The sequence below is a fragment of the Pinus tabuliformis genome, chromosome 2_1 (genome assembly GCF_031772625.1).
Source record: "Pinus tabuliformis cultivar Carrire ecotype Pingquan chromosome 2_1, CPIR1, whole genome shotgun sequence".
NCBI classification, from domain to species: Eukaryota; Viridiplantae; Streptophyta; class Pinopsida; order Pinales; family Pinaceae; genus Pinus; species Pinus tabuliformis.
In genome coordinates, this window is record NC_142299.1 from 540,935,767 (window position 1) to 540,961,416 (window position 25,650).

At 37.7% G+C, this 25,650-nt stretch overlaps 1 protein-coding gene across 4 annotated transcripts in view; it reads left to right on the forward strand.

Moving 5' to 3' along the window:
- DCL2 (dicer-like 2) overlaps positions 1 to 25,650 on the forward strand; it is a 538,569-nt gene that overhangs the window by 463,638 nt on the left and 49,281 nt on the right. For 3 of the 4 annotated variants that reach the window (XM_089402946.1, XM_089402944.1, XM_089402945.1), the window contains 2 exons: positions 5,017 to 5,433; positions 5,764 to 6,051. In XM_089402946.1, coding sequence (XP_089259072.1) covers positions 5,017 to 5,433; positions 5,764 to 6,051 — 705 coding nt within the window. The remainder of the gene's footprint in view (positions 1 to 5,016; positions 5,434 to 5,763; positions 6,052 to 25,650) is intronic. The other variant, XM_089402947.1, reaches the window with a different exon arrangement.

Below are 25,650 nucleotides of genomic sequence, written 5' to 3' on the forward strand. Positions count from 1 at the left end.
AGGTATTGAGTTGCAAAACTATTAAAGAGGTATGTGGCAAGCTCGAAAATATATATGTAGGTGACTCAAAAGTGAAAGAAGCAAAGCTTCAAATTTTCAGGGCAAAATTTGAGCAACTCAAAATGAGGGAAGATGAAGATATTGCTGCATACTTTCAATGTGTTGATGAAACAACAAATACATTGGAAGGTTTGGGAGAACTTGTTGAAACGAAAATTGTTGTCCGAAAGATCCTTAGAACCTTGCCAGCAAGATTTAACCCTAAGGTATCTGTCTTGGAAGATAGATCGAATCTAACCAATCTCAGCATAGATGAATTGCATGGAATTCTTACAGCATATGAAATGAGGATTGAAGAAGAGGATGGCACATCTCACTTAGAAACAACATTTGCCGCATCCAAGAAGAATGGTAAGGACAAGCAGACTCCGAAAGCAAAAACTTTCAATTGTAAGGATGAGGAAAAGGAAGAAGATGAAGAAGAATTCTCAGATAAAGAGTTTGCCTACTTCATGTGGAAAATGAGAACAAGTATGGGAAAATTCAAAGGTAAACTTCCATTAATATGTTTTGATTGTGGTGAGGTTGGGCATTTTGCAGCCAAATGTCCTCAAAAAAATGAGGTTACGAAAGGAAAGAGAAGTCCTAGGAAGTCAACAAGCAAGGCAAGAAGAAATGGTTTAAGAAAAGTTTCTTCTCCAAAGAAGATAGCTCCTCATCCGAAGAAGACAGTGATAACGAAGAAGAATTCAATGGAAGAGTATTGTTTATGGCCAAGCACAATAAGCAAGAGGCACCTGACGAAGAAGGAGACGAAGAAGAAGAAATGATTGAGGTTGAATTTCAAAACGAAGTAATCAGGGTTATCAAAGAGCTCAAGGCTGAGAAGAAGCATGCCAACACTCTTGAGGACGAATTAAAGACAGAAAGGGAACAAGTCCTAAATCTTAAAATCAAGGTTGAAGAATACAAACGAATTGAAGAATCGCTCAAGAAAGAATTAAAGGAAAGCAACAAGGAAAGAGAAGCATTGGAAGTTGAAATTGTTTCTTTACGAAAGGAAGTAAAAAATGAAAAAACTCTTCAAAACTATGCCAACAGCTCAAAGACTTTGGATGAACTCATTAACAACCAGCGATCATGAAGCGACAAGACTGGTCTTGCTTACAAAGAAAAATTCGAAAAGGAGTCAAATCCTTCTATGACAACTAAAGAAGATGGATATGCAAAATCTACCAAGCAGGTAGATCTCCCAGCTAGATCAAGAGATCAAGATTCGCAAGAAGAACCTTGGAAGACAATTCCTCGAAGAAGATTTCCTCCCAGGTATCAACCTATCTTTTATGGTCATTGTTATTCATGTGGAAAGTTTGGACATAGAGCTGCAGAATGTCGCATGTATGTTTGGAATGAATATAATTCTAGGAGATCTCTTAGAAATGGATATTCCAGAACTTAGCAAAATATCAACAAATTTGATCATTTGAGAGATGATGTCGAATGTTACAAATGTAACAATTTTGGACACCTGGCCAAAGATTGTAGACTTGGAAGCTCTTCAAAGGAATTCTCGCAAAATCCTAATGAACAAGTATGGAAAAGGAAGACTAAAAGGTGTGTTCTCGCTCTCAAGGCTCAAAGCAGTAGAAACATATGGTGTTTTGACAGTGGTTGCTCAACGCATATGACTGGAGATAGAAATAAGTTCATATCCTTGAAAGAAAAGAAGGATGGAACAGTGTCTTTTGGAAAGGACGTGTCTTCAAACGTCATAGGAGCAGGTACAGTCACTCTTGGAAGCAAGGATGCATTAGCAAAGGACGTGTTGTTGGTTGAAAATATTAATCACAATTTGCCCAGTGTTGGACAAATGTGCAATCAAGGACACATGATATTATTCAACTCGAAGAAATATGAAATCAGGAAAGGCAAGTTTGGTAAAATTGTGGCTATAGCAAGCAGAGCTCCAAATGACATATATATTTTGGATGAGGCACATAAAGGGTGTTTCTTGGCAAAAGAAGACGAGAGTTGGTTATGTCACAAACTAATGGGACATATAAATTTCAACAATTTGGTCAAGATCAGCAAAAAGGAAGCAGTTAGAGAAATGACAAAAATCTTAAAACCTACCAATACGATATGTGAATCTTGTCGGCATGGCAAACAGACAAAAGTCGAGTTCAAGACTAAGGAACATTTTGCGTCACATCCATTAGAATTAATACATACTGATCTATGTGGTCCTATGAGAACAAAAGGTTTAGATGGTGAATTATACTTTATGTTAATGATAGATGATTACACCAGAATGACAACTGTCGGTTTCCTGAAGAAAAGGTCTAAGGCATAGGCATACGAATGTTTCCTTTTCTCTTTCTAATAACAATGTTCTAGCTTTCTCATAGTTGGGGTTCTTGTACCCTTTTGGGGCTTCTTAGTGGCCTTAACCATATCATGCTAATAGGGAGAAGGAAGCACATTGAATGGTACACGGCAAGCACAAATAAATCAAACAATCTTTCCATCCACATCATCCCTCCCAATAACATTCAGGAAATCCCCTACTTCCAGAGGTTGTAGAAGTACCATGAGGAGATGCACTAGCAAATCTAGAGGTTGCACTTGATTCAGACTGAGTTTTTTGTTTCTTGTTTTTTTGTTGTGCAACCTCCTCTATTTGGATGTATTTTCTTCTTTGTTCAGTTGAAACATTTGGGCAAATTTGTATCCCCATGACACCGTTTTTCTCATCACTGTCCAACACCCAAAGATACCTCCTCACACGGGTATATGAACCAATATATGGTTTTCCTCCATGATAACCATGAGGGCACAAAAACTTGTAGCTTCCACCACCTTTTCCCCCTTCAAGTTTGGTCACATACTTCAACAAGGGTGTCAATGCAGCTTTCCCCTCTAGTGTTTCAATATTCTCTTCAAGTTCATCCCTTCTTCTTCAAACCCTTCCTCCTCATCATACATTGGGTCACTCATATGGGGACCACTATCCTTTTGCTCTTCTTCCCTTCTATTCCTACTCCCCCTTGCCGTCATGAAAACCAAAAGTGGAATGATAAATAGAAGCCAAAACAACACCATCATGGAATATGAATATAAGTGGTGGACGACCTGTAATTAAATGAGCAAGAAGAAAGAATGGGAAAGAGTAGGAGAGGAGGAGAAAAATACAAAAAACAATGAAAGAAAAATGAGGGGGTTTGGGGTTTTCACTTACCTCTTTAGCTCTTGTAGATAGAAGCCTTTCTTTACTACTCCAAGCTCCTCCTCCTTCAGTGCTCTAGCTCCTCCTCCTTCACTCCTCCAAGCTCTTCTCAAGTCTCTCTTCTCCAGGCTCTCCAAACATATAGGAGTGAGGAAATTAGAGAGAAATAGAGCTTTATTCCCTTCATTATTTTCCCTAACCCAAGTTAAACCCACCCCCAATCACAATTAGACGAAAAAAAAATTTGTGGGTCTGCGTGATGGCCCATAGAACTGGTCGAGATCCACCCTGAGTCAGCCCCAATCCGTGGTAGATCCACGTGGCGATCCAGCCCTGGAACCGCGTCTCAGGCGTACGGAAACACAGATCTAGCCAAATGGTTCCCACAGACTAGGAATCACCTTTTACAGCGGGATCCACACAGTTCTGGGGCTGGATCACCCACGAATCCTTACGGGCCAGGATTTTGGGTTTTGATCTGGGGGGCAGGGGGCGTTTCATGCAACATTGAGTGAAATTAAACTTTAAGCCACATTACAACCTTTGCTGCTTGCTAAAAGCCAATAGATCTAAATCAAGATCTAGAACTGAATATGAAAATTTTAATCGCAAAAATATAAAATCGCTGACTTTTTTCTAATGCCAATGCTTGACAAATACAGTTGAGAGATTTTCAAGTATACATAGTGCAACTGAGTACTAGCTACCATCTTCATGGATACGAATTTCAGCCACGTGGTTAATACCAACAAGCTAATTCTTAACAGTTAAAGGGATCGGACTAAATTATAAAAATTAGATTAAATCTATTTTATTTTCAGACTTATAAAATATTAGCATGAATGAAAACTTGTGAGTAGGAAATTTTTTAATATTGCAAAAACTTGGAGAAAGTTCTATGTATTAAATTTAATTCCTCTTAATGTTTATGAAATTCATAGTTGAAATAAATCTAAATTAATTTATATATTTTATTAATTTATTAAAACAAATATATTATCTTTATATATTTAATATTTAAAATGAATATAAAACAGAACCTCTACATTGGGTCTGTCTGGAGTATGCCTTAAAACTGTTTCTTTTTGGCTAAGAGCTCGTTTTCCTCTACATTGGGTCTGTCTGGAGTATGCCTTAAAACTGTTTCTTTTTGGCTAAGAGCTCGTTTTCCTAGGACGTAAAGAAACAAGTTAACGGCCCAACACCCAGAGGCATCTGGCACGAGTAAAAGCCTACCTCTTATGGACTACTAGTGGGTTATTCCAGTCGGCGTGGTTTTTTTGAATAAGGGTGTTGAGTCAGTCTGCATTCACAGTTAGCAGCTAGATATGACTGTTCTCATTGTTAGTTTGACAACTGAGTTATGATAAGTTTTCCACCTGTAAAAAAAGACAACAATTTTACACTGACTTATTCATAATCATATATATATATATACTACATACTGAACTCTAAAATACACCTCTGGCTGCACAAAGACAATTCAATACCAATGATGGTATAGGTATCATTTATTTGTTTTGCATACATTGTACGCCTCTCGCTATAATAATACAATTCAATACAATAATGATAGTATAAATATGATTTTTTTGTTTTGCGTACTTGATTCTGTGGTTTCTAATTTTGTTTTGCGTCTTTATTGGTTCTGATTGACTGTTTGAGAAATTTTATAAATAGTACTGAGCATACGTTTCTTGACATTTTCGGTTGTAGGTTTTACATTATTGTAAAATGAATTTGATTCCATTCGTAACTCATTGGATAGCTGATATCGATTATTTTTATAGGGTTATATCCGTAATGAATGTTTTGATGTTCAACAATGGATCATACCTGGTCAGCACCTAGTTCTGTACTCTGGGAATCGCCAAAACAATTTACATATCTCGGAGAACATGCATATAAAGGGATATAGAACGATGAAAACTAAGAGTGTTGCAGATGTCCTGGAAGCGTTAATTGGTGCTTGTCTTGAAACTGGTGGTGAAACTGTAGCTCTGAGCTTTGTGAAATGGCTTGGCATGGACTTTGACATTCCCCTGGAGATGCCCTCTACAAGGAAGCTTGATACAGGATTTGTCTCTAATGTGAATGTTCCTTATCTGGAGTCGTTGTTGAAGTATTCTTTTCGTGTTCACACTCTTCTAGTGGAATCTGTCACACACGCATCATATAAAGAGCCATCATTTTCCGGATGCTACCAGGTTGCTGTTCTCTTTCCATATTGTACCATTTTCTTATCTTTTCAATAGATAGTTTTGGAAAGTAAAATCTCTTGTTATCCAGGTATGCATACACTCAAATATTGCAAGATTCATTATCATAAATTACAAATTTAGTGTTGTAAAGGTACTTCGTAACTACATTATTCCCTCTTGTGTGGCAAGGCACTGCTTTAGGGTTAGGTTTGATGTTGACGTGCTATTGAATATGACCTTGTTACTTTTCTTCTACGGGCTTACATATTTTATTTAGAAGTGCAGCGGCTGGAATTCCTATTTCGGGACATAATAGTAATATGACTTTATTTGCAGCGGCTGGAATTCCTCGGGGATGCTGTTCTGGATTATCTTATAACATTTTATTTTTACAAAATAAATCCGGGATTATCACCAGGCTTGCTGACAGATCTAAGATCTGCAACAGTTAACAATGACTGTTATGCCCAAGCAGCAGTGAAGTGGAACCTGCACCAACAGCTTCGCCATGCTTCAAATGTGCTTCACAATCAGATTACAGACTTTGCCCGGTGCATTAGTAGCTCTTCAGCATCACAGGATCACTTCTTTGGTTGGACTAACACAGAAGTAGCAGTTCCAAAGGCATGATCATGAATGACCCTTGAATCCTTGCACATGCACACATATACATAAGGTTTTGTCTGTGAATTTTATTTTAAAACTCTGAATCCCATATGACTCCAAAATTCCTTGGTAGTTGAGTTTAGAAAGTATTATAGAATTGCATTCTAAATGACTAATGCTCTCTATTGTCTCTGAACTAGGAAGCTTTCTTGTTTTCACCGCCTTTCCACTTAGTATGAATGTGCAGATCAGTGTTCTGGAAGTTGGATATTCACTCGACTTTAACGTTGTGATTGATGAGATTAGGCATGGCATTCAAGCTTTTCATAGCACATTTATTGTAATAAACAGAACATCCTAAACCTAAAAAAGCATTGCAACATACCAAGCTGTTACTGAAATAAGACCCTTAGGTACTCTAATGAAGTAATAAGCTATGTCACAGGGTTCGCCAAATTTGAACCTTGAGGTTCGAAATTTGGCGAACCCAAAAAAAAATTCAAATTCGTTCAAATTCGTTCAAGTTCGGCAAACTTGATAGTCGAACCTCAATGAGTTTGAACCTCAAATTCAAACCTGAAGGCGAACCTAAAGATGAACCTGAAGCCCAATTTTATAATTTTTTTTGGGGTTCGAGGTTAGATTTCGGGTGGTTTTTGTCAGTTGTTTTAAGGTTTATGAGAAAAACCATCGGCAACACATGGTTTTCTCTTGTTCTACAATTCTACTTCCCACCAATTAGTTTTCCGTGGTGGACACTGGTTTGGCTTTATTTACCGTGGTTGCCGATAGATTTTCACAGTCCAACTTCAGTCTGAGTCTACTCGCTCTATTGTGCTCAGTGCTGCCACTGCGTGTTGTATTCTCTGCAATTTCCTGAATTCAATTTCTAGATGATGCTTGTCCTCGCTGCTTGGAGCCTGAAGTTAATAGTGGTCGTGATTTGTGGCTCGTGGGTGCTCACTACTACTCTATAGTTGTATTGATTGATTTTGATTTTTTCTTTATTTTATCTCATATATATATATATATATATATATAGTTGATCTTAATGCCGAACCTCATACGAACCTCGTCAAAAAATTCGAATTTAAATCGAACTTAATTGTTTCTGAACTCGAATTCGAACCGAACCATGTGACATAGGTAATAAGGGGAAAATGATGTTATTTTGTCTTCATAATTTGCAATAATTGAGTTTTTTTTAGTTATAGACGGTCTGAAACAATAAGAAAAACTAACTGCATAGAAATTTGGTTTTCCTTCCCTGCTTCCAAAATGTTGATATTATAAAATGTAGGCTTATGGATGTCATGCTTTTCTTAAATGCTGACCCAATGGGCCTACATAATGTCGTCATTATTAACTGTAATTGAGCCACCTTACAACAGGTTAGTGGTAAATCTATACATACATATGTAACCAGTGTATATAGGAAAAAAGATGGTCATTTTTACCTGCATCTATTGTTTTGTTCCTCTTCTATTCATGTGCAATTTCTCCTCTTTCTTTTTTTGGTAAATTTACGCATAGGATTTCATTGATCAAAAAGAGTTTACAATACCCACTTGAAGGTGGGGTTTTAACATATAGACCAAAACGAAACTGTAAGTAGACAGCAAGGTAAACATAGTAAAATAAACAAGAGTACCACCTAGGTTTGGATTGGTTTTCAGATTTATCTTTTTTCCTTTTTCTTTTTGGTTACTTCCACCCACCCATTCGGCAAAGGAGTAACCACAGCTTGCTAAAGAATTTCTAGACACGCTGTCATTGCCTCCTTTTTTGATTCTAAAGAAACGGATTGGCGGGCTCACTTTACCACTCCCAGTGAAGCAGTGGTACTGTCTATTCCTATGCGAAGTGCTAAACTTTTATTCCCCCTACTCTCCTCGCAATCCTCATCCGAAGAGAGCATTTCATCGTTTGATTCATTGGCCTCCTAATCTGAAGATGGGAAGTCCTCTTCCTCCATAGGGGGAGGGCGGCATGGCTTCCAAGCCATAGATTTAGTTTCCAGTTTTACTGGATTTTGAGCGCAGGAGTTCTGTAGGTGTCCTGTTTGATGATAGAGGTGTTCTGTAGGTGTCTTGTTTGATTTTTCACATGTGCGAGCAAACAAGTCAAAATTCAGATTTTCTTCTTCTTCCTTGAGTTTTCTCCTTCTTCCTTCCTTTCTTGGTGCAGAGATCGAATGCTTGAAATGAATGTCCAAATAGGTCGAAGTCTCTTCCAATATATACTCTTCTCAAGGAGTCCAATAGGCCTTGTTGACCTTGTTGCCTACACCTACCTACAAGTTAGTTGGAAAAACCTTCAACCCCACAAGGTGTGGTTGGTGGCAGGGAACTCAGAGAAGGGGTTTTCACACTAATTTTGACTCTCTCTGTTTAAGTTATCTCCTAGGTTAGCTAAAGGGGGTGGTCCCTAATCAAAAGTTAAGTTAAAAAATGTGAGTTTTTAGGAGAGAGTTATCGTGAAAATGGATTACTTTTAAGGATTTATGAACAAATATGAAGTCAATAACTTGAGATAACAATGCCAATCATTAATGTGAAAAATAACATAAAACCAGTGCCTTATAAAGAATATGCTCTACAATTTAAAGATATAGTTGCTCAAAATAAAATAAAATGCTCTCAAAAGAGAAAGCAAAGTAACTCTGAAATGTAAACAAAGTGTTAGCATAAGATATGTATGATACAAAATGCTTTTGAGATAATCAATTTTATAAATCAAAACATGTGAAACATATTTTTCCAAAACCCAAAAATTAGTAATTAACTTGGAAATGTAAAAGAAATGAAATGCTAAACCAAGACATCAATATGCAATTAGACTTGAAGCATGAAAATAAAGCACTTGTTCGAAAGGATTACAATACTTGCTTTTGGAATAGACTTTGCATATGAAAACTCAAACCATCAAGAGACAGGTAAAGTAAATGTAATGGAAAGTGCTCTTGGGTATTTTTGTTAATTTTTCTACAACAAGATTATAATTTAACTCTTCAATCCTCATACCTCGCCCTCGCCTAAAGATATCGATCTCACAGTGAGGAGTCAATAGAAGAGTAGAGGGTCCCTAAGATGTCTACTTCAACCAACTTATGTTGGAAGTAAAATTTTAATGAGACTTGGGACATTCCTATACTAAAATGCCTAGGTGAAATGCATGTAAGTTTTTTCCGCAAAAGAGAGATTGATTTACAATGCTTGAAAATGAAATAGTGTTCAACATAAGTTGCAATTACAACCTCAATTGGAGGAATAAAATTAGCTTACAAGTGTTGCATGTGTCTCATCATTGAATTAAAATGATACAAGTAATTTGCTTGAAAGTAAAATGTGTTTCAAATAGACAATGACAATAAATTGCTCCAATATTCAAGATAACAATGTAGCATAAAAATGAAGCATGTATTCAAGTGTTCATGAAACAATTTGCCAAGGTAAATGATAACGAATCAAAGTTTGTTAAGAATATAAAATGTTTGCATGTAAATGATGAATTGCCCAAAGTGTAGTGTAAGCTTGTAGCTCCAAGCAACAATGAGATAGAAAGTGCAAAGCTCAAATGAAATTGTAACAAACTTTAACTTAAAAATGAAATGTGATAGTTAGGTTGTGTTAATTCCCAATTAAAGCATGCAAGTGAATGAAGTGTGAAAGTTTAAACCATGCAAATGCCAATCCACCCAAGAGAAGCTTCCCTCTAAATGGGGAGATAGGATACCATTGGAGAAATCCCAAGCTCCCACAAGCAAATTAGATCTTTTATTAATATTACAATGAGAAGAGGGTCCTTCAAAGTCCTCAACGAAACTTCAAGGAGAGTTTTCACAATAATTGCTTGAAACTTGGACACTAGACCTCCTTTCTTGAGAAAGTAATGACTATTTCACGAAATTTATGAAAGGAAAACAAGGTGAAAGTTTCCTCCAAATGCCCACGACTTAGAGAGGAAAATGGGTAGCCCTCTAGTGAACTTGACTTTGGCCAAAATAAGCCTCAAAAGGGCTCATGGCATCCTTGGAAATCGAACCCCCAACACTTGTCAAAGGTCCTGCAAACACTTGTTAAATGTTGCAGGAGGTTGCTCTTCAAAATATGCCACAGAAGAGTTAGCAAACAATCCAAACAATGCCTGCAAAATCAGTTAAGTATTAATGAAAAAGTCAACAAGATAAAATGTATATGTACAATTATAATTTACAAAAGGCTAAGCTAAAGAGTGAGAGTAAACTCTCGTCTTTTCTTAGCCATTTTCAAGCTCTTAGATAGCAAATGGAAGAAATGAAGTACAATGCTTTTTAAAAGAGATTTAAATTTAGAAGTGCTCGGCTTGTGTACAAACTATGTGCCAAAACCACTTTGTAAGATAAGACTATGAAGGCTCAATGAACAAATGAGAGCTCCTTTAAGAATGTATGAAGAGTGGATTGGTCTCTCCAAAGACTTCCCCTCACACTTGATTCTGTGATCTCAACAAGATGTTCCCTCTACAAAACTTCAATCAAGAATTAGTTCCATATAGATTTAGCAATAAACAATGATAAGAAACTCTAGAGATTTATTTAAAACCAGCTAGAGCATTCTATATCTAGAGCATACTTTTAAATCAAATGTTAATAAAAGATAGCTCTACATTAACAAATCTACAAAAGCATATGGAAACAAATTAGATCAAAGCATGAGTAAAATGAATTATACCAATGATCAGCAATTCATCACACTCCCAAAGGAGGAACACCTCATAAATGAAACCTCAAAGTCTTTATTGATATTTCTAAAAGTGTACAAGACAGCATCGCTTACACAAGCGCAATAGCTAATAACAATTGATACAAATGAGAGTTCAAGACTCTATTATATAGAGCTATGGGAGCCAATCCCAATGTAGAAGTGATTAAACAAGTGGCATGAGGTGACAATCCCAAAGAGAAATTCGAATTTGTTGAATGGAGCTCCAATGCCAAGTGTAAAAATCGAATTCTGGCAAGTGGACATCATTTTCTTCTTCCCTTATGTGTCAAATTCGAATTTTATGATGGAATGACAAGTGTATATGGGTGGTAATACATGTGGGGACACTTTCCCAAAAAAATATCCACCAAATATTCTCACAAATCCTTCCAAATGTGCATTAACTTCACAAATTCGAATTTCCAAATAAACAGTTTTCTCATTTAATGCCAAAAATTTGATTTTATTTGAACATATGTCATTTCCTTGATTTTAAGAGTCCACATCACCTTGGGACTTTACTCGGAATCCCCCATAATTTTCCACCTCATTTTCACAACATTTAGCATGTGTGGATATTTATTTTCCTCCATTTATTTAATTTTTAGCTTAATTAATTGCCAAATTTCCCACTAAATTTAGGAAAAGTGGGTTTTGAGGGTTAAAAACACATTTTTAACCCCTCAAAGTGTGTCATAGTAGAAATTTGAGGGTGAGAGGTGAAAATTTCATTACTCATACCCCATACAACTTCTCTAGACATCACTTATTACATTACAAGTACAATTTTTATTGCAATTTCCGTAGTGCGGAAAATCTAAAAATTTTAAAAATGACTACCTAGACCTAACCAAATTCCACAAATTTTTTTGTGTGATCTAGTATGGTAATATACATCGACTCTAGACACTAAGATGTGTTAGGGGATCAACCTTTAAACCATCAATCTGGCTTTGGGGTAAAAAGTGAGTGAGAAAACCCAAAAAATTATCCACCTCTGAAAAAGAAGGGATAATTAACCAGATAAAAAAAACACTCCAAGCGGTACTCATTTGCTGATCGAGTTCCAACATCCTAGGCCTATTACAGACTCAAAACTCATCATTACTAGTATCACTTATTACAATTCCCCGCAGGGTGTGGAATCTGGGTACAAGAAAGATGATGAGAAGATAGAAGTAGAGTTTAAAAACTCTGTTGACTGATGATATCTGATGGTACAAGTGTCCATTGGTACATCCTTGGGCATGGAGTCTTCATATAATCATCAAGTGCCACTCTAGTGGTCAACATTTGGCTCCATATGGGGATGCATTCTAGATATGAAGTGATAGTGTCCAAGAACTTGTTATCTACATCCATCGACAAAAGACATATCAACAGTATCCATTCTAAATATCATCAAATGAAATCAAGTACAAAAATGAAGAAATGAAAATTTATTCTAAGAGCATAAATGACAATTTATTCACGAAATAAAACTAATTAACTAAAATGACAAGGGATAAGGATAGAAATATGATACAAAAAGATGTCCCATAGCATCAGATGTCCTCAATGAAGTTCATGCTGAGAACCTACTTACTTTTAGGCAGATCCATGGGTGGTTTTTCTGATGTGCCCTATCCAATTTTGAATATCTTAGGACTTTGATCTGTCCCAACACTGTGTTGTAGATGGTCATCAAATTTACCAAATCCTTTTCGCTTTTTTCTTTTCTTCTTAACAGATTGTGATGTTGATGTGATCACAGTAGACCTTTATGCCTGATCTTGAAGATGCTAAAATGGAAAATTTGAAGTATACAAGAGTTCTTTGACCTTCCTTTGTCCATTCTGCTTCTGCTCTGACATGGGTGATTGATCAATCTCACAAGTATAAACTTGATTCCCCTCAGTTTCCTTGCTATCTAGGTCTCCATCAATTAGTCATTTTTCAATGGAGTAAATGACCTCCTCATAATGATATGAAGATTGCTTCAGTGGACCGAGAGGTTTATGATTTGTTTCTTTGTTCTCTTCCCATTCGTCATTTAACCTAAGTTGGAATTTTTGTACCTGTAACCTTTCCATTTCATCCAACCAATTCTAAAAGGTGACTTGATTAGCCTTTGTAACACTTATTTCCTTGGAATGATTCATTTCCATGTTGTTGATTATGTGAAAATTTCTGAATCTACACATTAGAAATCCTACTACAATCATTGTTTTATCATCTCCTACTTGTTTTTACATTCAACAAGTTATTTAATTATTAAACAATGATGAAAACACTATCGCAGACTACACATACATACAAGTCATGAATTGAAAATCAAACGAGGCAAATACACAAGGGACACCGTTATTTTTGGACAAATGTCCCCAGGAAAACCCAATGCGAGAAAACCAGTGTAGTAGCTCTGAGCGTTTTCTATTATTAAGCAATAGTTTTGAATACAACTCTGGATGCCCTATTGGCTATCTAGTTACAGAGATAAAAATATACTGGCAAAAACCTAAGTGAGATTACCTCACTTCACCTGACAAAATATCTTTGTTCTGGCAACTGGATTGACTGTCCTCGGCTACAACTGCGCTGCCCCTTCGCAGTAGCTGTGTGGGCCTACATGGGGCACACTTGGACACTGCGTCAACAGTGCGCTGCCTCCTCTGCCTCCTGGAGCTCTGATGTCAGCCTTCTCGGCTGATCCTACTGCTCCTCGATTGGATTCAGATTTTTGCTGGAGGGCGGCTCTACCCGAGCGCTGGAAATGCATGGGCCCTTCCTGGCCCATCGTCAGTCTCCCTGGGTCTGTGCTGACTCCTCTGGCATCTCTTTGCCTCTCTCTGCTATGTATTCGAGGTCCTAGAAAAGATCCTCCAACCTCAACTATCCCTGCCCCTTTGCTGCAACATATCACTTGTTCGATTTTCTCAACAAACCTCACCCTAGAAAAATCGAACTGACTGATCTCTCAAGTGTATCTCCAACTGACCCTCAAGCCTCCTCTTATACTTTTCCTATTGATGAATCAACGGTCGAGATTAAGTCCCTAATCAACGACTAAGATTAAAACAGACTTGATCCTCGTCACTTAGAAGTTTCTCACCCATATTTTTATTAATACCCATTAATATTTTTATTTTCCTAAGTTTAGACTTAGGAACCCATTAAAAATATTAATTATTTTAATAACTCCTCATCTGGGTGGAATTTCTCCAAACGATTTCTGGGTCTTGGAGATCTCATGTGTTCTAGCCCCTCCACACAATTTCGAACCCATTAAAAATATTAATTATTTTAATAACTCCTCATCTGGGTGGAATTTCTCCAAACGATTTCTGGGTCTTGGAGATCTCATGTGTTCTAGCCCCTCCACAAAATTTCGGAGCTAGAGCACATCCGATGCTACCCAAAATCAACACTCCCTCTTAGCGAGGAATGTGCTCTAGTAACACTTCTCAACAGAAGTAGTGCACTGATCCACTGCATCGGTCCTCTGTGCTACTAATGCTTGTCTTGATTCCCTTGACGCACTACACTATTGCTTCCTGAACTGCTACCCATAACTCTGCCACTTCCACTACTACATTTGTACTACAACTCCCTCTCAATATGCTGCATCATGCTACCCATAGCACTGCCACTGCTAATTGCTGCACTACAACTCAGTTGTTGAGAAGTAAGCAACTGAAAACTGACCCCAACACTGACATGCTGTTTAGTATGGATGCCTTGTGGTGCTGAAGCTCCCTCTGCTGCTAATCTATGTTTTGCTACTGTCGTTAAGGACTCCCATAGCCATATGTGATACACGAGTTTGGGCACCTCAAGGATCTTGCCCGTCTGTTCATGTAGTCCTTTTGACTACAACTCCATGTCACCCCTCCTCTTCTCCAGAGGTGCATGAGCGCTCATGGCACAATTGTCATCCTCGCCTTCCCTGTTAGCTTTCGCTGGAGCAGCCTTCGATTCAGAAACTTCCTCCTTGCCTTCTTCCGGGGGCATTGAGTGGCATAATGTCCAAATTCCCCACACTTGAAGCATCTAACCTTGGAAATATCCTTCTTCTTCTGCTTCTGTTTCCCTTGTTGTCCCGATGATGCGAGAGTTGCATCCTTCTCCTTCTTGATCTCGGCTCCTTTGCCGCTACCCCCCGCCTTGGTCAACCTCTTGATCTCTTCTTGTCGAAGAGCTGCCCACATCTCCTCCCAACTGGGGAGAGTCACTCTGCCCAAGATACTTTGGACAAATGTCTCCCAGTCCTCGATGACTGCATTCAGTGCAGCCCTAACCATGAACTCAGGATTTGGTGTAGACCCCACGGAAGTCAACTGGTCTCTAATCCCTTGCAATCTGAGGAGGAAGGGATCGATCTCTTCTCCCTTCTGCATCTAGTACTGTCTCAGTTGATTTTCACATAGCATCTTCCGTTGGATGGAAGTGCCCTGGTATAAGGTGGTCAACGTATCCCACATCTCCCTTGTTGTTTCTTTCTCAGCAATGTGTGGTACTACATGATCTTTGACTTCGTCTAGGATCATGCACTTGGCCTTCCCCTGGGCCTCCTCGTACTTCTTTAGCGGATCAACGTCGATCGGAACAACAACTACTTTCAAGGCATAATCATTGATGCGATGTTTGTCTAGATTGCCAGGATCCTGGCCTTCCAGATGACAAAATTAGATGCTCCATCCAATCTGTCTTGATCCCTCAGTCCATGGACTGCCATCTTTGCTCAATAAATATAAGACAGGTTCTCTTCTCCCTTTCTTGTTGCTAATCCAGCAAGACTTGGATCTGGATTTCTTTGGCGCAAGAAACCCTCTAAGGAAGAAGCTCATGTAGACTCCCTTTGAGTCTTGATTTCCTTCACAGAAATCATCTCGCCAAATGTCGAATCACTCCTCTCCAATCCTCCTTTGTTGCTGCAACCCGGATCTAGATTTATTTGGCTAGAAATCTGTCAAGGCAGTGACTCCCTCTACCTCGGCTCAGTCTCCACAGACATTGCTATGCACCAACAGCAACAACGCCCCACCAGCTCCTCAGATCGAATCTGCTCTGCCCCCCCAACCTCAACAACTGAAGAATTTGAGCTCCTCTGGCTCTGCGCAATCACTGCGTGAGCTAGATCAACTCCTCCTGGCCATTGTGTCACTCCTTCCTGGTCCGGAAAGATGACGTGGCTTTGCATGAGCCTGATCTGCCCCTCTCTACTTTTGCGCTGGCCTAGACAACTAACGCAATTATTGCGTGGGCTCCTCCTAGCTACTGTGTCACCTTCACTTGGTTCAAAATGCTGATGCAGGCACTGCGTGAGCCTTTGCGTCACCTCTTATGCACTTCGTCAATCCCCCTCTGCATCTCTGGCTCTGGAACAACGTTGTCACTCAGGACAGCTGCCTCTCTACAGCGAATTCTCTGGATCTCTCGGCTGGTGTCTTTTGTCTCCTATGATTTGCAATGCTCTGGTACCATGTGAAAATTTCTGAATCTACACATCAGAAATCCTACTGCAATCATTGATTTATCATCTCCTACTTGTTTTTACATTCAACAAGTTATTAATTATTAAACAACGATGAAAACACTATTGTAGACTACACATACATACAAATCATGAACTGATAATAGAACAAGACAAATACACAACGGACACCGTTATTTTTGGACAAACGTCCACGGAAAAACCCAATGCGGGAAAACCAGTGCAGCGACTCTGAGGGTTTTCTATTATTAAGTAGTAGTTCTGAATACAACTCTGGATGCCCTCTCAGCTATCCAGTTATAGAGATAAAAATATACTGGCAGAAACCTAAGTGAGATTACCTCACTTCACCCGACAAAATCTCTCATTTCTGGCAACTGGACTAACTATCCCCGGCTACAACTGTGCTGCTCCTTCACAGTATCTGCATGGAGCACACTGGGACACTGCGTTAGCACTGCGCTACATCCTTTACCTCCTGGAGCGCTGACGTTAGCTTTCTTGGCTGATCCTGCTACTCCCAGGCTGAATTTGAATTTCTATTGGATGGTGGCTCTACCCCAGCATTGGAAATGTGTGGGCCCTTCTTGGCCCAGCGTCAATCTCCCTAGGTTTGCATTGCCTCCTCTAGCGTCTCTCTGCCTCTCTCTGCTGTGTATTCGAGGTCCTGGAGAAGATCCTCCAACCTCAACTATCCCTGCCCCTCTGCTGCAACAGATCACTTGTTTGATTTCCTCAGTAAACGTCGCCCCAGAAAAATTGAACTCACTGATCTCTCAAGTGTATCTCCAACTGACCATCAAGCCTCCTCTTATACTTTTCTTATTGATGAATCAACGGCCGAGATTAAGTCCCTAATCAATGGTTAAGATTAAAACAAACTTGATCCTTGTCACTTAAAAGTTTCTCACTCACTTTTTTGTTAATACCCATTAATATTTTTATTTTCCTAAGTTTAGACTTAGGAACCCATTAAAAATATTAATTATTTTAATAACTCCTCATCCGGGTGGAATTTCTCCAAAATATTTTCTGGGTCTTGGAGATCTCATGTGTTCTAGCCCCTCCACAAAATTTCGGAGCTAGAGCACATCCGATGTTACCTAAAATCAACAGATTAATTGTACTTCTTTTTCTTCCATGGCGAGCAACCTATTTTGAATAGAGGTCATTTGATTAGAATGACTAACTCTCATGGCTTTTATTGCTTGTGCATGACTTACCTCTATGGTCTTAATGAGTTGAGCTTGGTTCAGTTGCATATATTTAATCATTCAAGTCAACTCCTTGATGAGATGCTTATCAACTTTTGCTTTGATCTTTCTTTCATCTCCATATTTTTCTTTAAAGGCGTCAATGATTGATTCTAGAGAATCAAAATTGTTAGCAGGTAAGTCTATGAACCAATACATAGCATCGCGATCTAATGAAAAGATGAAAAGTCTCATTTTAACATCCTCATGGTTAATATCATGGCAACATTTGCTCACACAAAGGTGGAAATTCCTAAGGTGAGTTTCAGTACTGATGGCATTGTTAGCTAGAAAACTAGGCAACTCTTCAATAGCCTCAATGACTTCATCCAGAATGAAATTCGGATAGCCTGAAATGTTAGTAAAATCACAAGGGGCGAACAAATCATTCATGATGTCATGCTCACTTGACCCTGAAAAGAGAAAATGGATACCAGAGAGAGGCTCTTGTCCAAGATTAGCAAGAAATCTACAAGAAGCAAGTTTCAAGTAGAAATACTTGCAAAAAATGAAATAAGTGGAGTCGCCACTTTAACAGGAATCTAACTCTAAAATCCAACATGCAAAAACCAAAAGTTAGTCATATTTCCGAGGTACATGAAGACGTGTCCCCGACAGTGGTGCTAAAGATGTTGACCCTGCCGCCTAAACCTATCTACAAATTAGTGAGAAAAACCTTCAACCCCACAAGGTGTGGTTGGTGGCAGGGAACTCAGAGAAGGGTTGTCACACTAATCTCGACTCTCTTCGTTTGAGCTATCTCATAGGTTAGCTAAGGAGGGTGGTCCTTAATGAAAAGTTAAGTTAAAAGATGTGAGTTTCTAGGAGAGTGTTATAGTGAAAATTGATTACTTTTAAGGATTTATGAGCAAATATGAAGTGAGCAACTTGAAATAACAATGCCAATCATCAATATGACAAAAACCATAAAACCAGTCTCTTATAAGGAATTTTCTCAATAATTTAAATGTAAACAAAATGTTAGCACAAGATATGTAAGATACAAAGTACTTTTGAGATAATCAACTTCATAAATCAAAACATGTGAAACATATCTTTGCCAAAACCCAAAAATTATTAATTAACTTGGAAATGTAAAAGAAAGGAAATGATAAACCAAGACATCAATATGCAATTAGACTTGAAACTTGAAAATAAAGCATTTGTTTGAAAGGATTACAATACATGCTTTTGAAATAGACTTTGCATATGAAAACTCAAACCATCAAGAGACAAGTAAAGTAAATGTATTGGAAAGTGTTGTTGGTTAATTTTATTAATTATTTTCACAACAAGATTACAATTTAACTTTTCAATCCTCAGAGCCCACCCTCGCCCAAAAATATGGATCTCACAGTGAGGAGCCAATAGAAGAATAGAGGGTCCCTAAGATGTCTACTTCAACCAACTTATGTTGGAAGTAAAATTTTAATGAGGTTTGGGGTCTTCCTATACTAAAATGCCTAGATGAAATGCATGTAAGTTTTTTCCCCAAAAGAGAGATTGATTTGCAATGCTTGAAAAAAAATAGTGTTCAACATAAGTTGCAATTATAACCTCATTTGGAAGAATAAAATTAGCTTACAAGTGTTGCATGTGTCCCATCAATGAATTAAAATGATACAAGTAATTTGCTTGAAAGTAAATTTGTTTCAAATAAACGATGACAATAAATTGCTCCAATATTCAAGATAACAATGTAGCATAAAAATGAAGCATGTATTCAAGTGCTCATGAAACAATTTACCAAGGTAAATGATAATGAATCAAAGTTTGTTAAGAATATAAAATGTTTGCATGTAAAAGATGAATTGCCCAAAGTAAAGTGTAAGCTTGTAGCTCCAAGCAACAATGAAATAGAAAATGTAAAGCTCAAATGAAATTGTAACAATCTTTAACTTAAAAATGAAATGTGATAGTGAGGTTGTGTTAATTCTCAATTAAAGCATGCATGTAAGTGAATGAAGTGTGAAAGTTTAAACCATGCAAATGTCAATCCACCCAAGAGAAGCTTCCCTCTAAATGGGGAGATATGATACCATGGGATAAATCCAAGTTCCCACAAGCAAATTAGATATTTTATTAATATTACAATGAGAAGAGGCTCCTTCAAAACAGTGTTGTGAACATCTTGATAACATCCTGATTTTATCTCAAAATCACGATTTTTTGGCCTAGCCGATGTTTGCCTATTTTTACCAATATTTTGATGGTATCTTGATTTTGCCGATGTTTGCCGATTTTTACCGATATTTTCCTGACTTTTACGATATTTTGGTTTTCTGGACTCTTGCCGATTTTATCCCGATGTTGATGTTCGCAACATTGCTTCAAAGTCCTCAACTTAACTTCAAGGAGAGTCTTCACAATAATTGCTTGAAACTTGGACACTAGACCTCCTTTCTTGAGAAAGTAATGACAAGATTTCACAAAACTTATGCAAGGGAAGCAAGGTGAAAGTTTCCTCCAAATGCCCACGGCTTAGAGAGGAAAATGGACAACCCTCTAGTGAACTCAACTTTGGCCAAAATGAGCCTCAAAGGGCTCATGGCATCCTTGGAAATCGAACTCCCAACACTTGCCAAAGGTCCTGCAAACACTTGTTAGATGTTGTGGGAGGTTGCTCTTCATAATCTGTCACCCAAGAGTTAGCAAGAAATCCAAACAATGGCTGCAAAATAAGTTATGTATTAATGGAAAAATCAACAAGATAAAATGTATATGTACAATTATAATTTACAAAAGGCTAAGCTAAAGAGTGAGAGTAAACTCTTGTCTTTGCTTAGCTATCTTCAAGCTCTTAGATAGTAAATGAAAGAAACGAAGTACAATGTTTTTTAAAAGAGATTTAAATTTAGAAGTGCTCGATTTGTGTACAAGCTATGTGCCAAAATCCTTGCAAAACCACTTTGTAAGATAAGACTATGAAGGCTCAAAGAATAAATGAGAGCTCCTTTAAGAATGTATAAAGAGTGGATTGGTATCTCCAAAGACTTCCCTTCACACTTGATTCTGTGATCCCAACAAGATGTTCCCTCTAAAAAACTTCAATCAAGAATTAGTTCCATATATATTTAGCAATAAACAATGATAAGAAACTCTAGAGATTTATTTAAAACCACCTAGATCATTTTATACCTAGAGCGTACTTCTAAATCAAATGTCAATATAAGATAGCTCTACATTAACAAATCTACAACATGTGGAAACAAATTAGATCAAAGCATGAGTAAAATGAATTATACCAATGATCAGCAATTCATCACACTCCCAAAGGAGAAACACCTCATGAATGAAATCCAAAAGTCTTTATTGATATTTCTAAAAATGTACAAGGCAACATTGCTTCTGCAAGCACAATAGTTATTAACAATTAATAAAAATGGGAGTTCAAAGCTCTATTATATTGAACTATGGGAGCCAATCCCAATGTAGAAGTGATTAAACTAGTGGCATGAGGTGACAATCTCAAAGAGAAATTCAAATTTGTTTAATGGAGTTCCAATGTCAAGTGTAAAAATCGAATTGTGTCAAGTGGACATCATTTTCTTCTTACCTTATGTGCCAAATTCGAATTTTATGATGGAATGACAACTGTATATGGGTGGTAATCCATGTGGGGACACTTTCCCACAAAAATCTCCACCAAATATTCTCTCAAATCTTATAAAATGTGCATTAACTTCATAAATTCGAATTTCCAAGTAAGCAACTTTCTCATTTAATGCCATAAATTCGATTTTATTTGAGCACATGTCTTTTCCTTGATTTTAGGAGTCCACAACACCTTGGGACTTCACTTTAACTCCTCCATAATTTTCCACCTCATTTCTACAACATTTAGCACGTGTGGATATTTATTTTTATCCATTTATTCAATTTATGGCTTAATTAATTTACAGATTTCCCACTAAACTTAAGAAAAGTGGGTTTTGAGAGTTAAAAACACATTTTTAACTCCTCAAAGTGTGTCATAGTAAAAATTTGAGGGTGAGAGGTGAAAATTTCATCACTCATACCCCATACAACTTCTCTTACAAGTACAAATTTTATTGCAATTTCTGTAGTGCAGGAAATCTAAAAATTGAAAAAATGACCACGTAGACCTAGCTAAATTCTAGGAAATTTTTTGTGTGATCTAGTATGGTAATATACATCGATTTTAGACACTAAGATGTGTTAGGGGCTCAACCTTCAAACCATCCCCCTGGCTTCGAGGTAAAAAGTGAGTGAAAAAACTCAGAAAATTATTCGCCTCTAAAAAAAAGTGATAATTAACCAGATAAAAAAAACACTCCAAGGTGTAATCATTTGTTGATCGAGTTCCAACATCCTAGGCATGTTACAGAGTCAAAACTCGTCATTACTAGTATCACTTATTACAATTCCCCGCAGGGTCTGGAATCTGAGTACAAGAAAAATGATGAGAAAATAAAAGTAGAGTTTAAAAACTCTGTTGACTAATGATATTTGATGGTACAAGTGTCCATTGGTACATCCTTGGGCATGGACTCTTCATATAATCATCAGGTGCCACTCCAGTGGTCAACATGCCTCTCTTAGGCCAAGTTTCTCTGGAAGGGCCAACTTGGTCAGACAAAATTGAATTTCTAGTATAAAAAATAAATTTTCTTTCTTACAAAATGGCCAAATAGGTCTTTTGCATATGAAAAATACTTTTTTGACTCATTAAATCTAGAAGCATGAAAAACACGCTTGACCTAGATAACAAAACAATTTGAGCATGAAACCCTTGCTTTAAAAAATCATATTCTTTATCTTCTTTTTTTTTGCTTTTGATACAAGTACAATGATAATTATGAAAATCAAACCTAGTTACTTTTCCAACACTCCCTTTTAACTAGGGAGGTATTCATAATGAATCAATAGGTCTATCTTAAGTTGAAATATTCTCATAAGAAGGGATCCAGAATGATAAGCATCAATGATGATAGTATCATCATGGCCAACATGGTCACTGTTACCGCTCAAACTAGTAGGGGACCTAAAGGGAAAATGCTAGGCCAAGGGCAACAAATGGAAACTTAGCCCACTGTCACCTTAGCTAAGGATCTCTTCTATTTACAAACTTTCACCAATGGGAGAAGACTCAGTATATTATGGAGTCACCAATGAAAGATAGATCAGTAAAATGTTGTGGAGTGGCCCAATAATCCCTTTCCTGGGAGATTTAAAAGGATAAGGCTTGCTTGCTTTGTAAGCAAGGTACAATGTCTTCTAGGGAAAGGAAGGGAAGATTTAAGGGTTAGGTTTATGGGATATGGCTTATGAAGGAACTTCCCTATCCCTAAAATCTTTCTTGTAATTGGTATCCTAGATGGTTCTTGAAGAATTGAATTTTCAAAGGAGCGGGACCACATGAGACCAAGTGGACCCAGTTTAGGATAGGGGAATAAATACAACAACCGATGATGTTCTTACCATATACAAGGTGGAGGAAAGGATCAAATAAAGAATTTCGCTTGAAGATGTTGTTTTGATCCTATGAGGTACTAGGCTTGGGGATGGTAGGGCAAGTTTTGATCCCGGAGCTAGGGCTTGGCTTTTCTTCCAACTCCACGGTCAGAATGGCTTCAAAATTGGAGGAGAGCTTGAGGAAAGTCCAGCACAGGACATACTAGGAGATCAAATTTTTTTGATGGCTAGCTTGTCAGGAAATTGATGCCCTAGGTATCCCAATTTGGCTAAACCTGGAAGGAGGTGAAAGAATATGAGTTTTAGTGACCACCCTTGGTATACCAGTGCCTTAATCTTTGGGAGAATGGAGTCTATGACGATAATTAGACTTATCATTGAGCTTGTCATCAGGCTTGAAGTAAGATGTGAAGGCCATTGATTCTTGTCTTTGTCCAACAATTTTTAGTGATTGCTCTTCTCATTGATTTCTCTTTTCACTCTTGCTTGGGCTTTGTCTTCACCTCAACTATGATACCATGTTAATTTTAGATAACAATGGTATGTTCTATGCTTAAGAGCAATTTACTTCAACTTCCAGATTAGCAATCACATTAACATGACAGTAAATGCAGATAGAACTTAAATAAAAATAGTAGAAGACAAGCCAAGACGAGGACATAAGATGTGGCGCCATCCAGGGACAAACCCCAATGTGGGGAAACCCTTTGATTAATTCTTCTTATTATTCTTCAAAATTTCAGTAGAAAGGGAGAGTACAATATGCAATATTCACTTTCCCAATCAAAGTGAAATCTATCTAGTCAAGCAACAGCCACAGGTAGCCTTAACCAGAGAGTCAACACTGGTCAACAGGGCAAAATTTATCCTCCAAAACAGCTCGGTCAAACCCAATCAACTCGGCCTCGGACAGTCATCCGAATCAACCCAAAACAGTCCCAAAAAACATAGTCAAACTTGGTCAACGCAGAGTCAAGCCTGCGGTCAAACCCTCTTGCAGTGAACACTAGTCAAACTACACGGATTGCCTCGATCAACGCTGGTCAAACCTCCCTGAAATTTAGTCAATGTTGAAACAGAAAATCCTTGTCTTCTTCGCACATGTGGAGAGAGACGCTGCCTAGAAAAGTGTATGAACCAATCAGATGAGAGAGAGATGTGTGCGAATGATTGATGTCCAAATGAGGAAAATGCACCTTCTATTTATATGCAATTTTGAGGATGAATAGACGTGTCTTTTGGGCTTCTGAGCCTACATTAGATTGTTGGTCAACCTTGACAATTTGTCCTTAAACAAAATAAATTCATAATTCCATTTGTACATGTTAGAATGAAATGATCTTTAGATCAATCCTACAACTCTCGAAAAGAGGAATCCAATAAAAATATCAGTTGCATCATATGAGCTGTCCAAGGTGGAGTTTGGCCCTAGTTGTCAAATTTAACAATTCTGCTGCTTTGTTGACTTCAAAAAGCCATTTGACACAATCCATAGAGATAAGTTGTGGTGTAGAATGGAAGAACTTGAAATTCCTTTGCATTATAGAGTTGTTGTCCATAAACTTTATGAAGAGGTGAAAGTCAAAATTAGAACTTCAGAGGGTATTTCAGAAAGCTTTAGAAGTGACATTGGAGTCAAGCAAGGTTGCCCTCTATCCCCTACTCTTTTTGTTTTATATATTGATAAACTGAAAGAGTGGCTAAATTTGCAAGGTGGAGAAGGTGTTCGGTTGGGGGAGTTTGTGATAAAGCTTCTTTTATATGCGGATGATCTTGTATTGATTTCTAAATCTGCTCATGGATTGCAAATGCACCTATATGCCCTTGAGCATTTTTGTAGAGTAGTGGGGATGCAAGTCAATACTAGCAAGATCAAAATAATGATTTTCTCTAATAAAAGGAAGCAAAGCGAGCGTATGTTCTTCTTTGAAGGCAATATTCTTGAAGAAGTAAATGAGTACAAGTACCTTCGGATTGATTTCAACAACAAATTTAATTGGGAGTACTACATAAAGAAGAGAATTTTAGTAGGGTGGAAAGCATTATATGCTCTTCAAAACAGATGTAGAGAGGCAGAGTTATGGGATTGGAAAACAATTAAAGTGCGTTTTGGACTCCTAGTTTGTCAAGTGATGCTATATGGGTGTGAATAGTTGGCTAGTAGCACCCCCGTCTCAAAATGGAAACAAATTGAGAAAATCCAAAAACGTTTGATCTTGAGCAAGTTCAAAATAAAAAGTTTGATACCTTATGAGATAATGTTGATTGAAACAAGAGCAACTCCCATCAAAGCAATTGCTATGGTGTGGCTCATAAGATATCTAAAAGGAATTGAGCAAATGGGAGTAGGTCGATGGCCTAATGCTATCTTCAATGAAGGCATGAGCGAAAAAAAGAAAACATGGATGAGACAAAACTACGCATGGATGCAAAAATGGAATATCTACCCCAATGTCTGTCCCACAAATAGCAAGGAGCTAAAGAATTTTGTTATGGAGAAGTTTCGTAAATAGGTATGGGGAAATAGTTGGGTAGAAAGAAGAAGTACTACATTGAGGAATTCAACACTACGTGTGATCTCCAACAAAAAGAGTACATTGGAGCTAATATTCCGTGGAGGGCAAAGGTTCTTATTGCTCAATTAAAAAACCAACTCACATCAACTTCGGTGTGAAACGGGATAGTGGAAAAGGCCTAAAGAAGCTTGGGA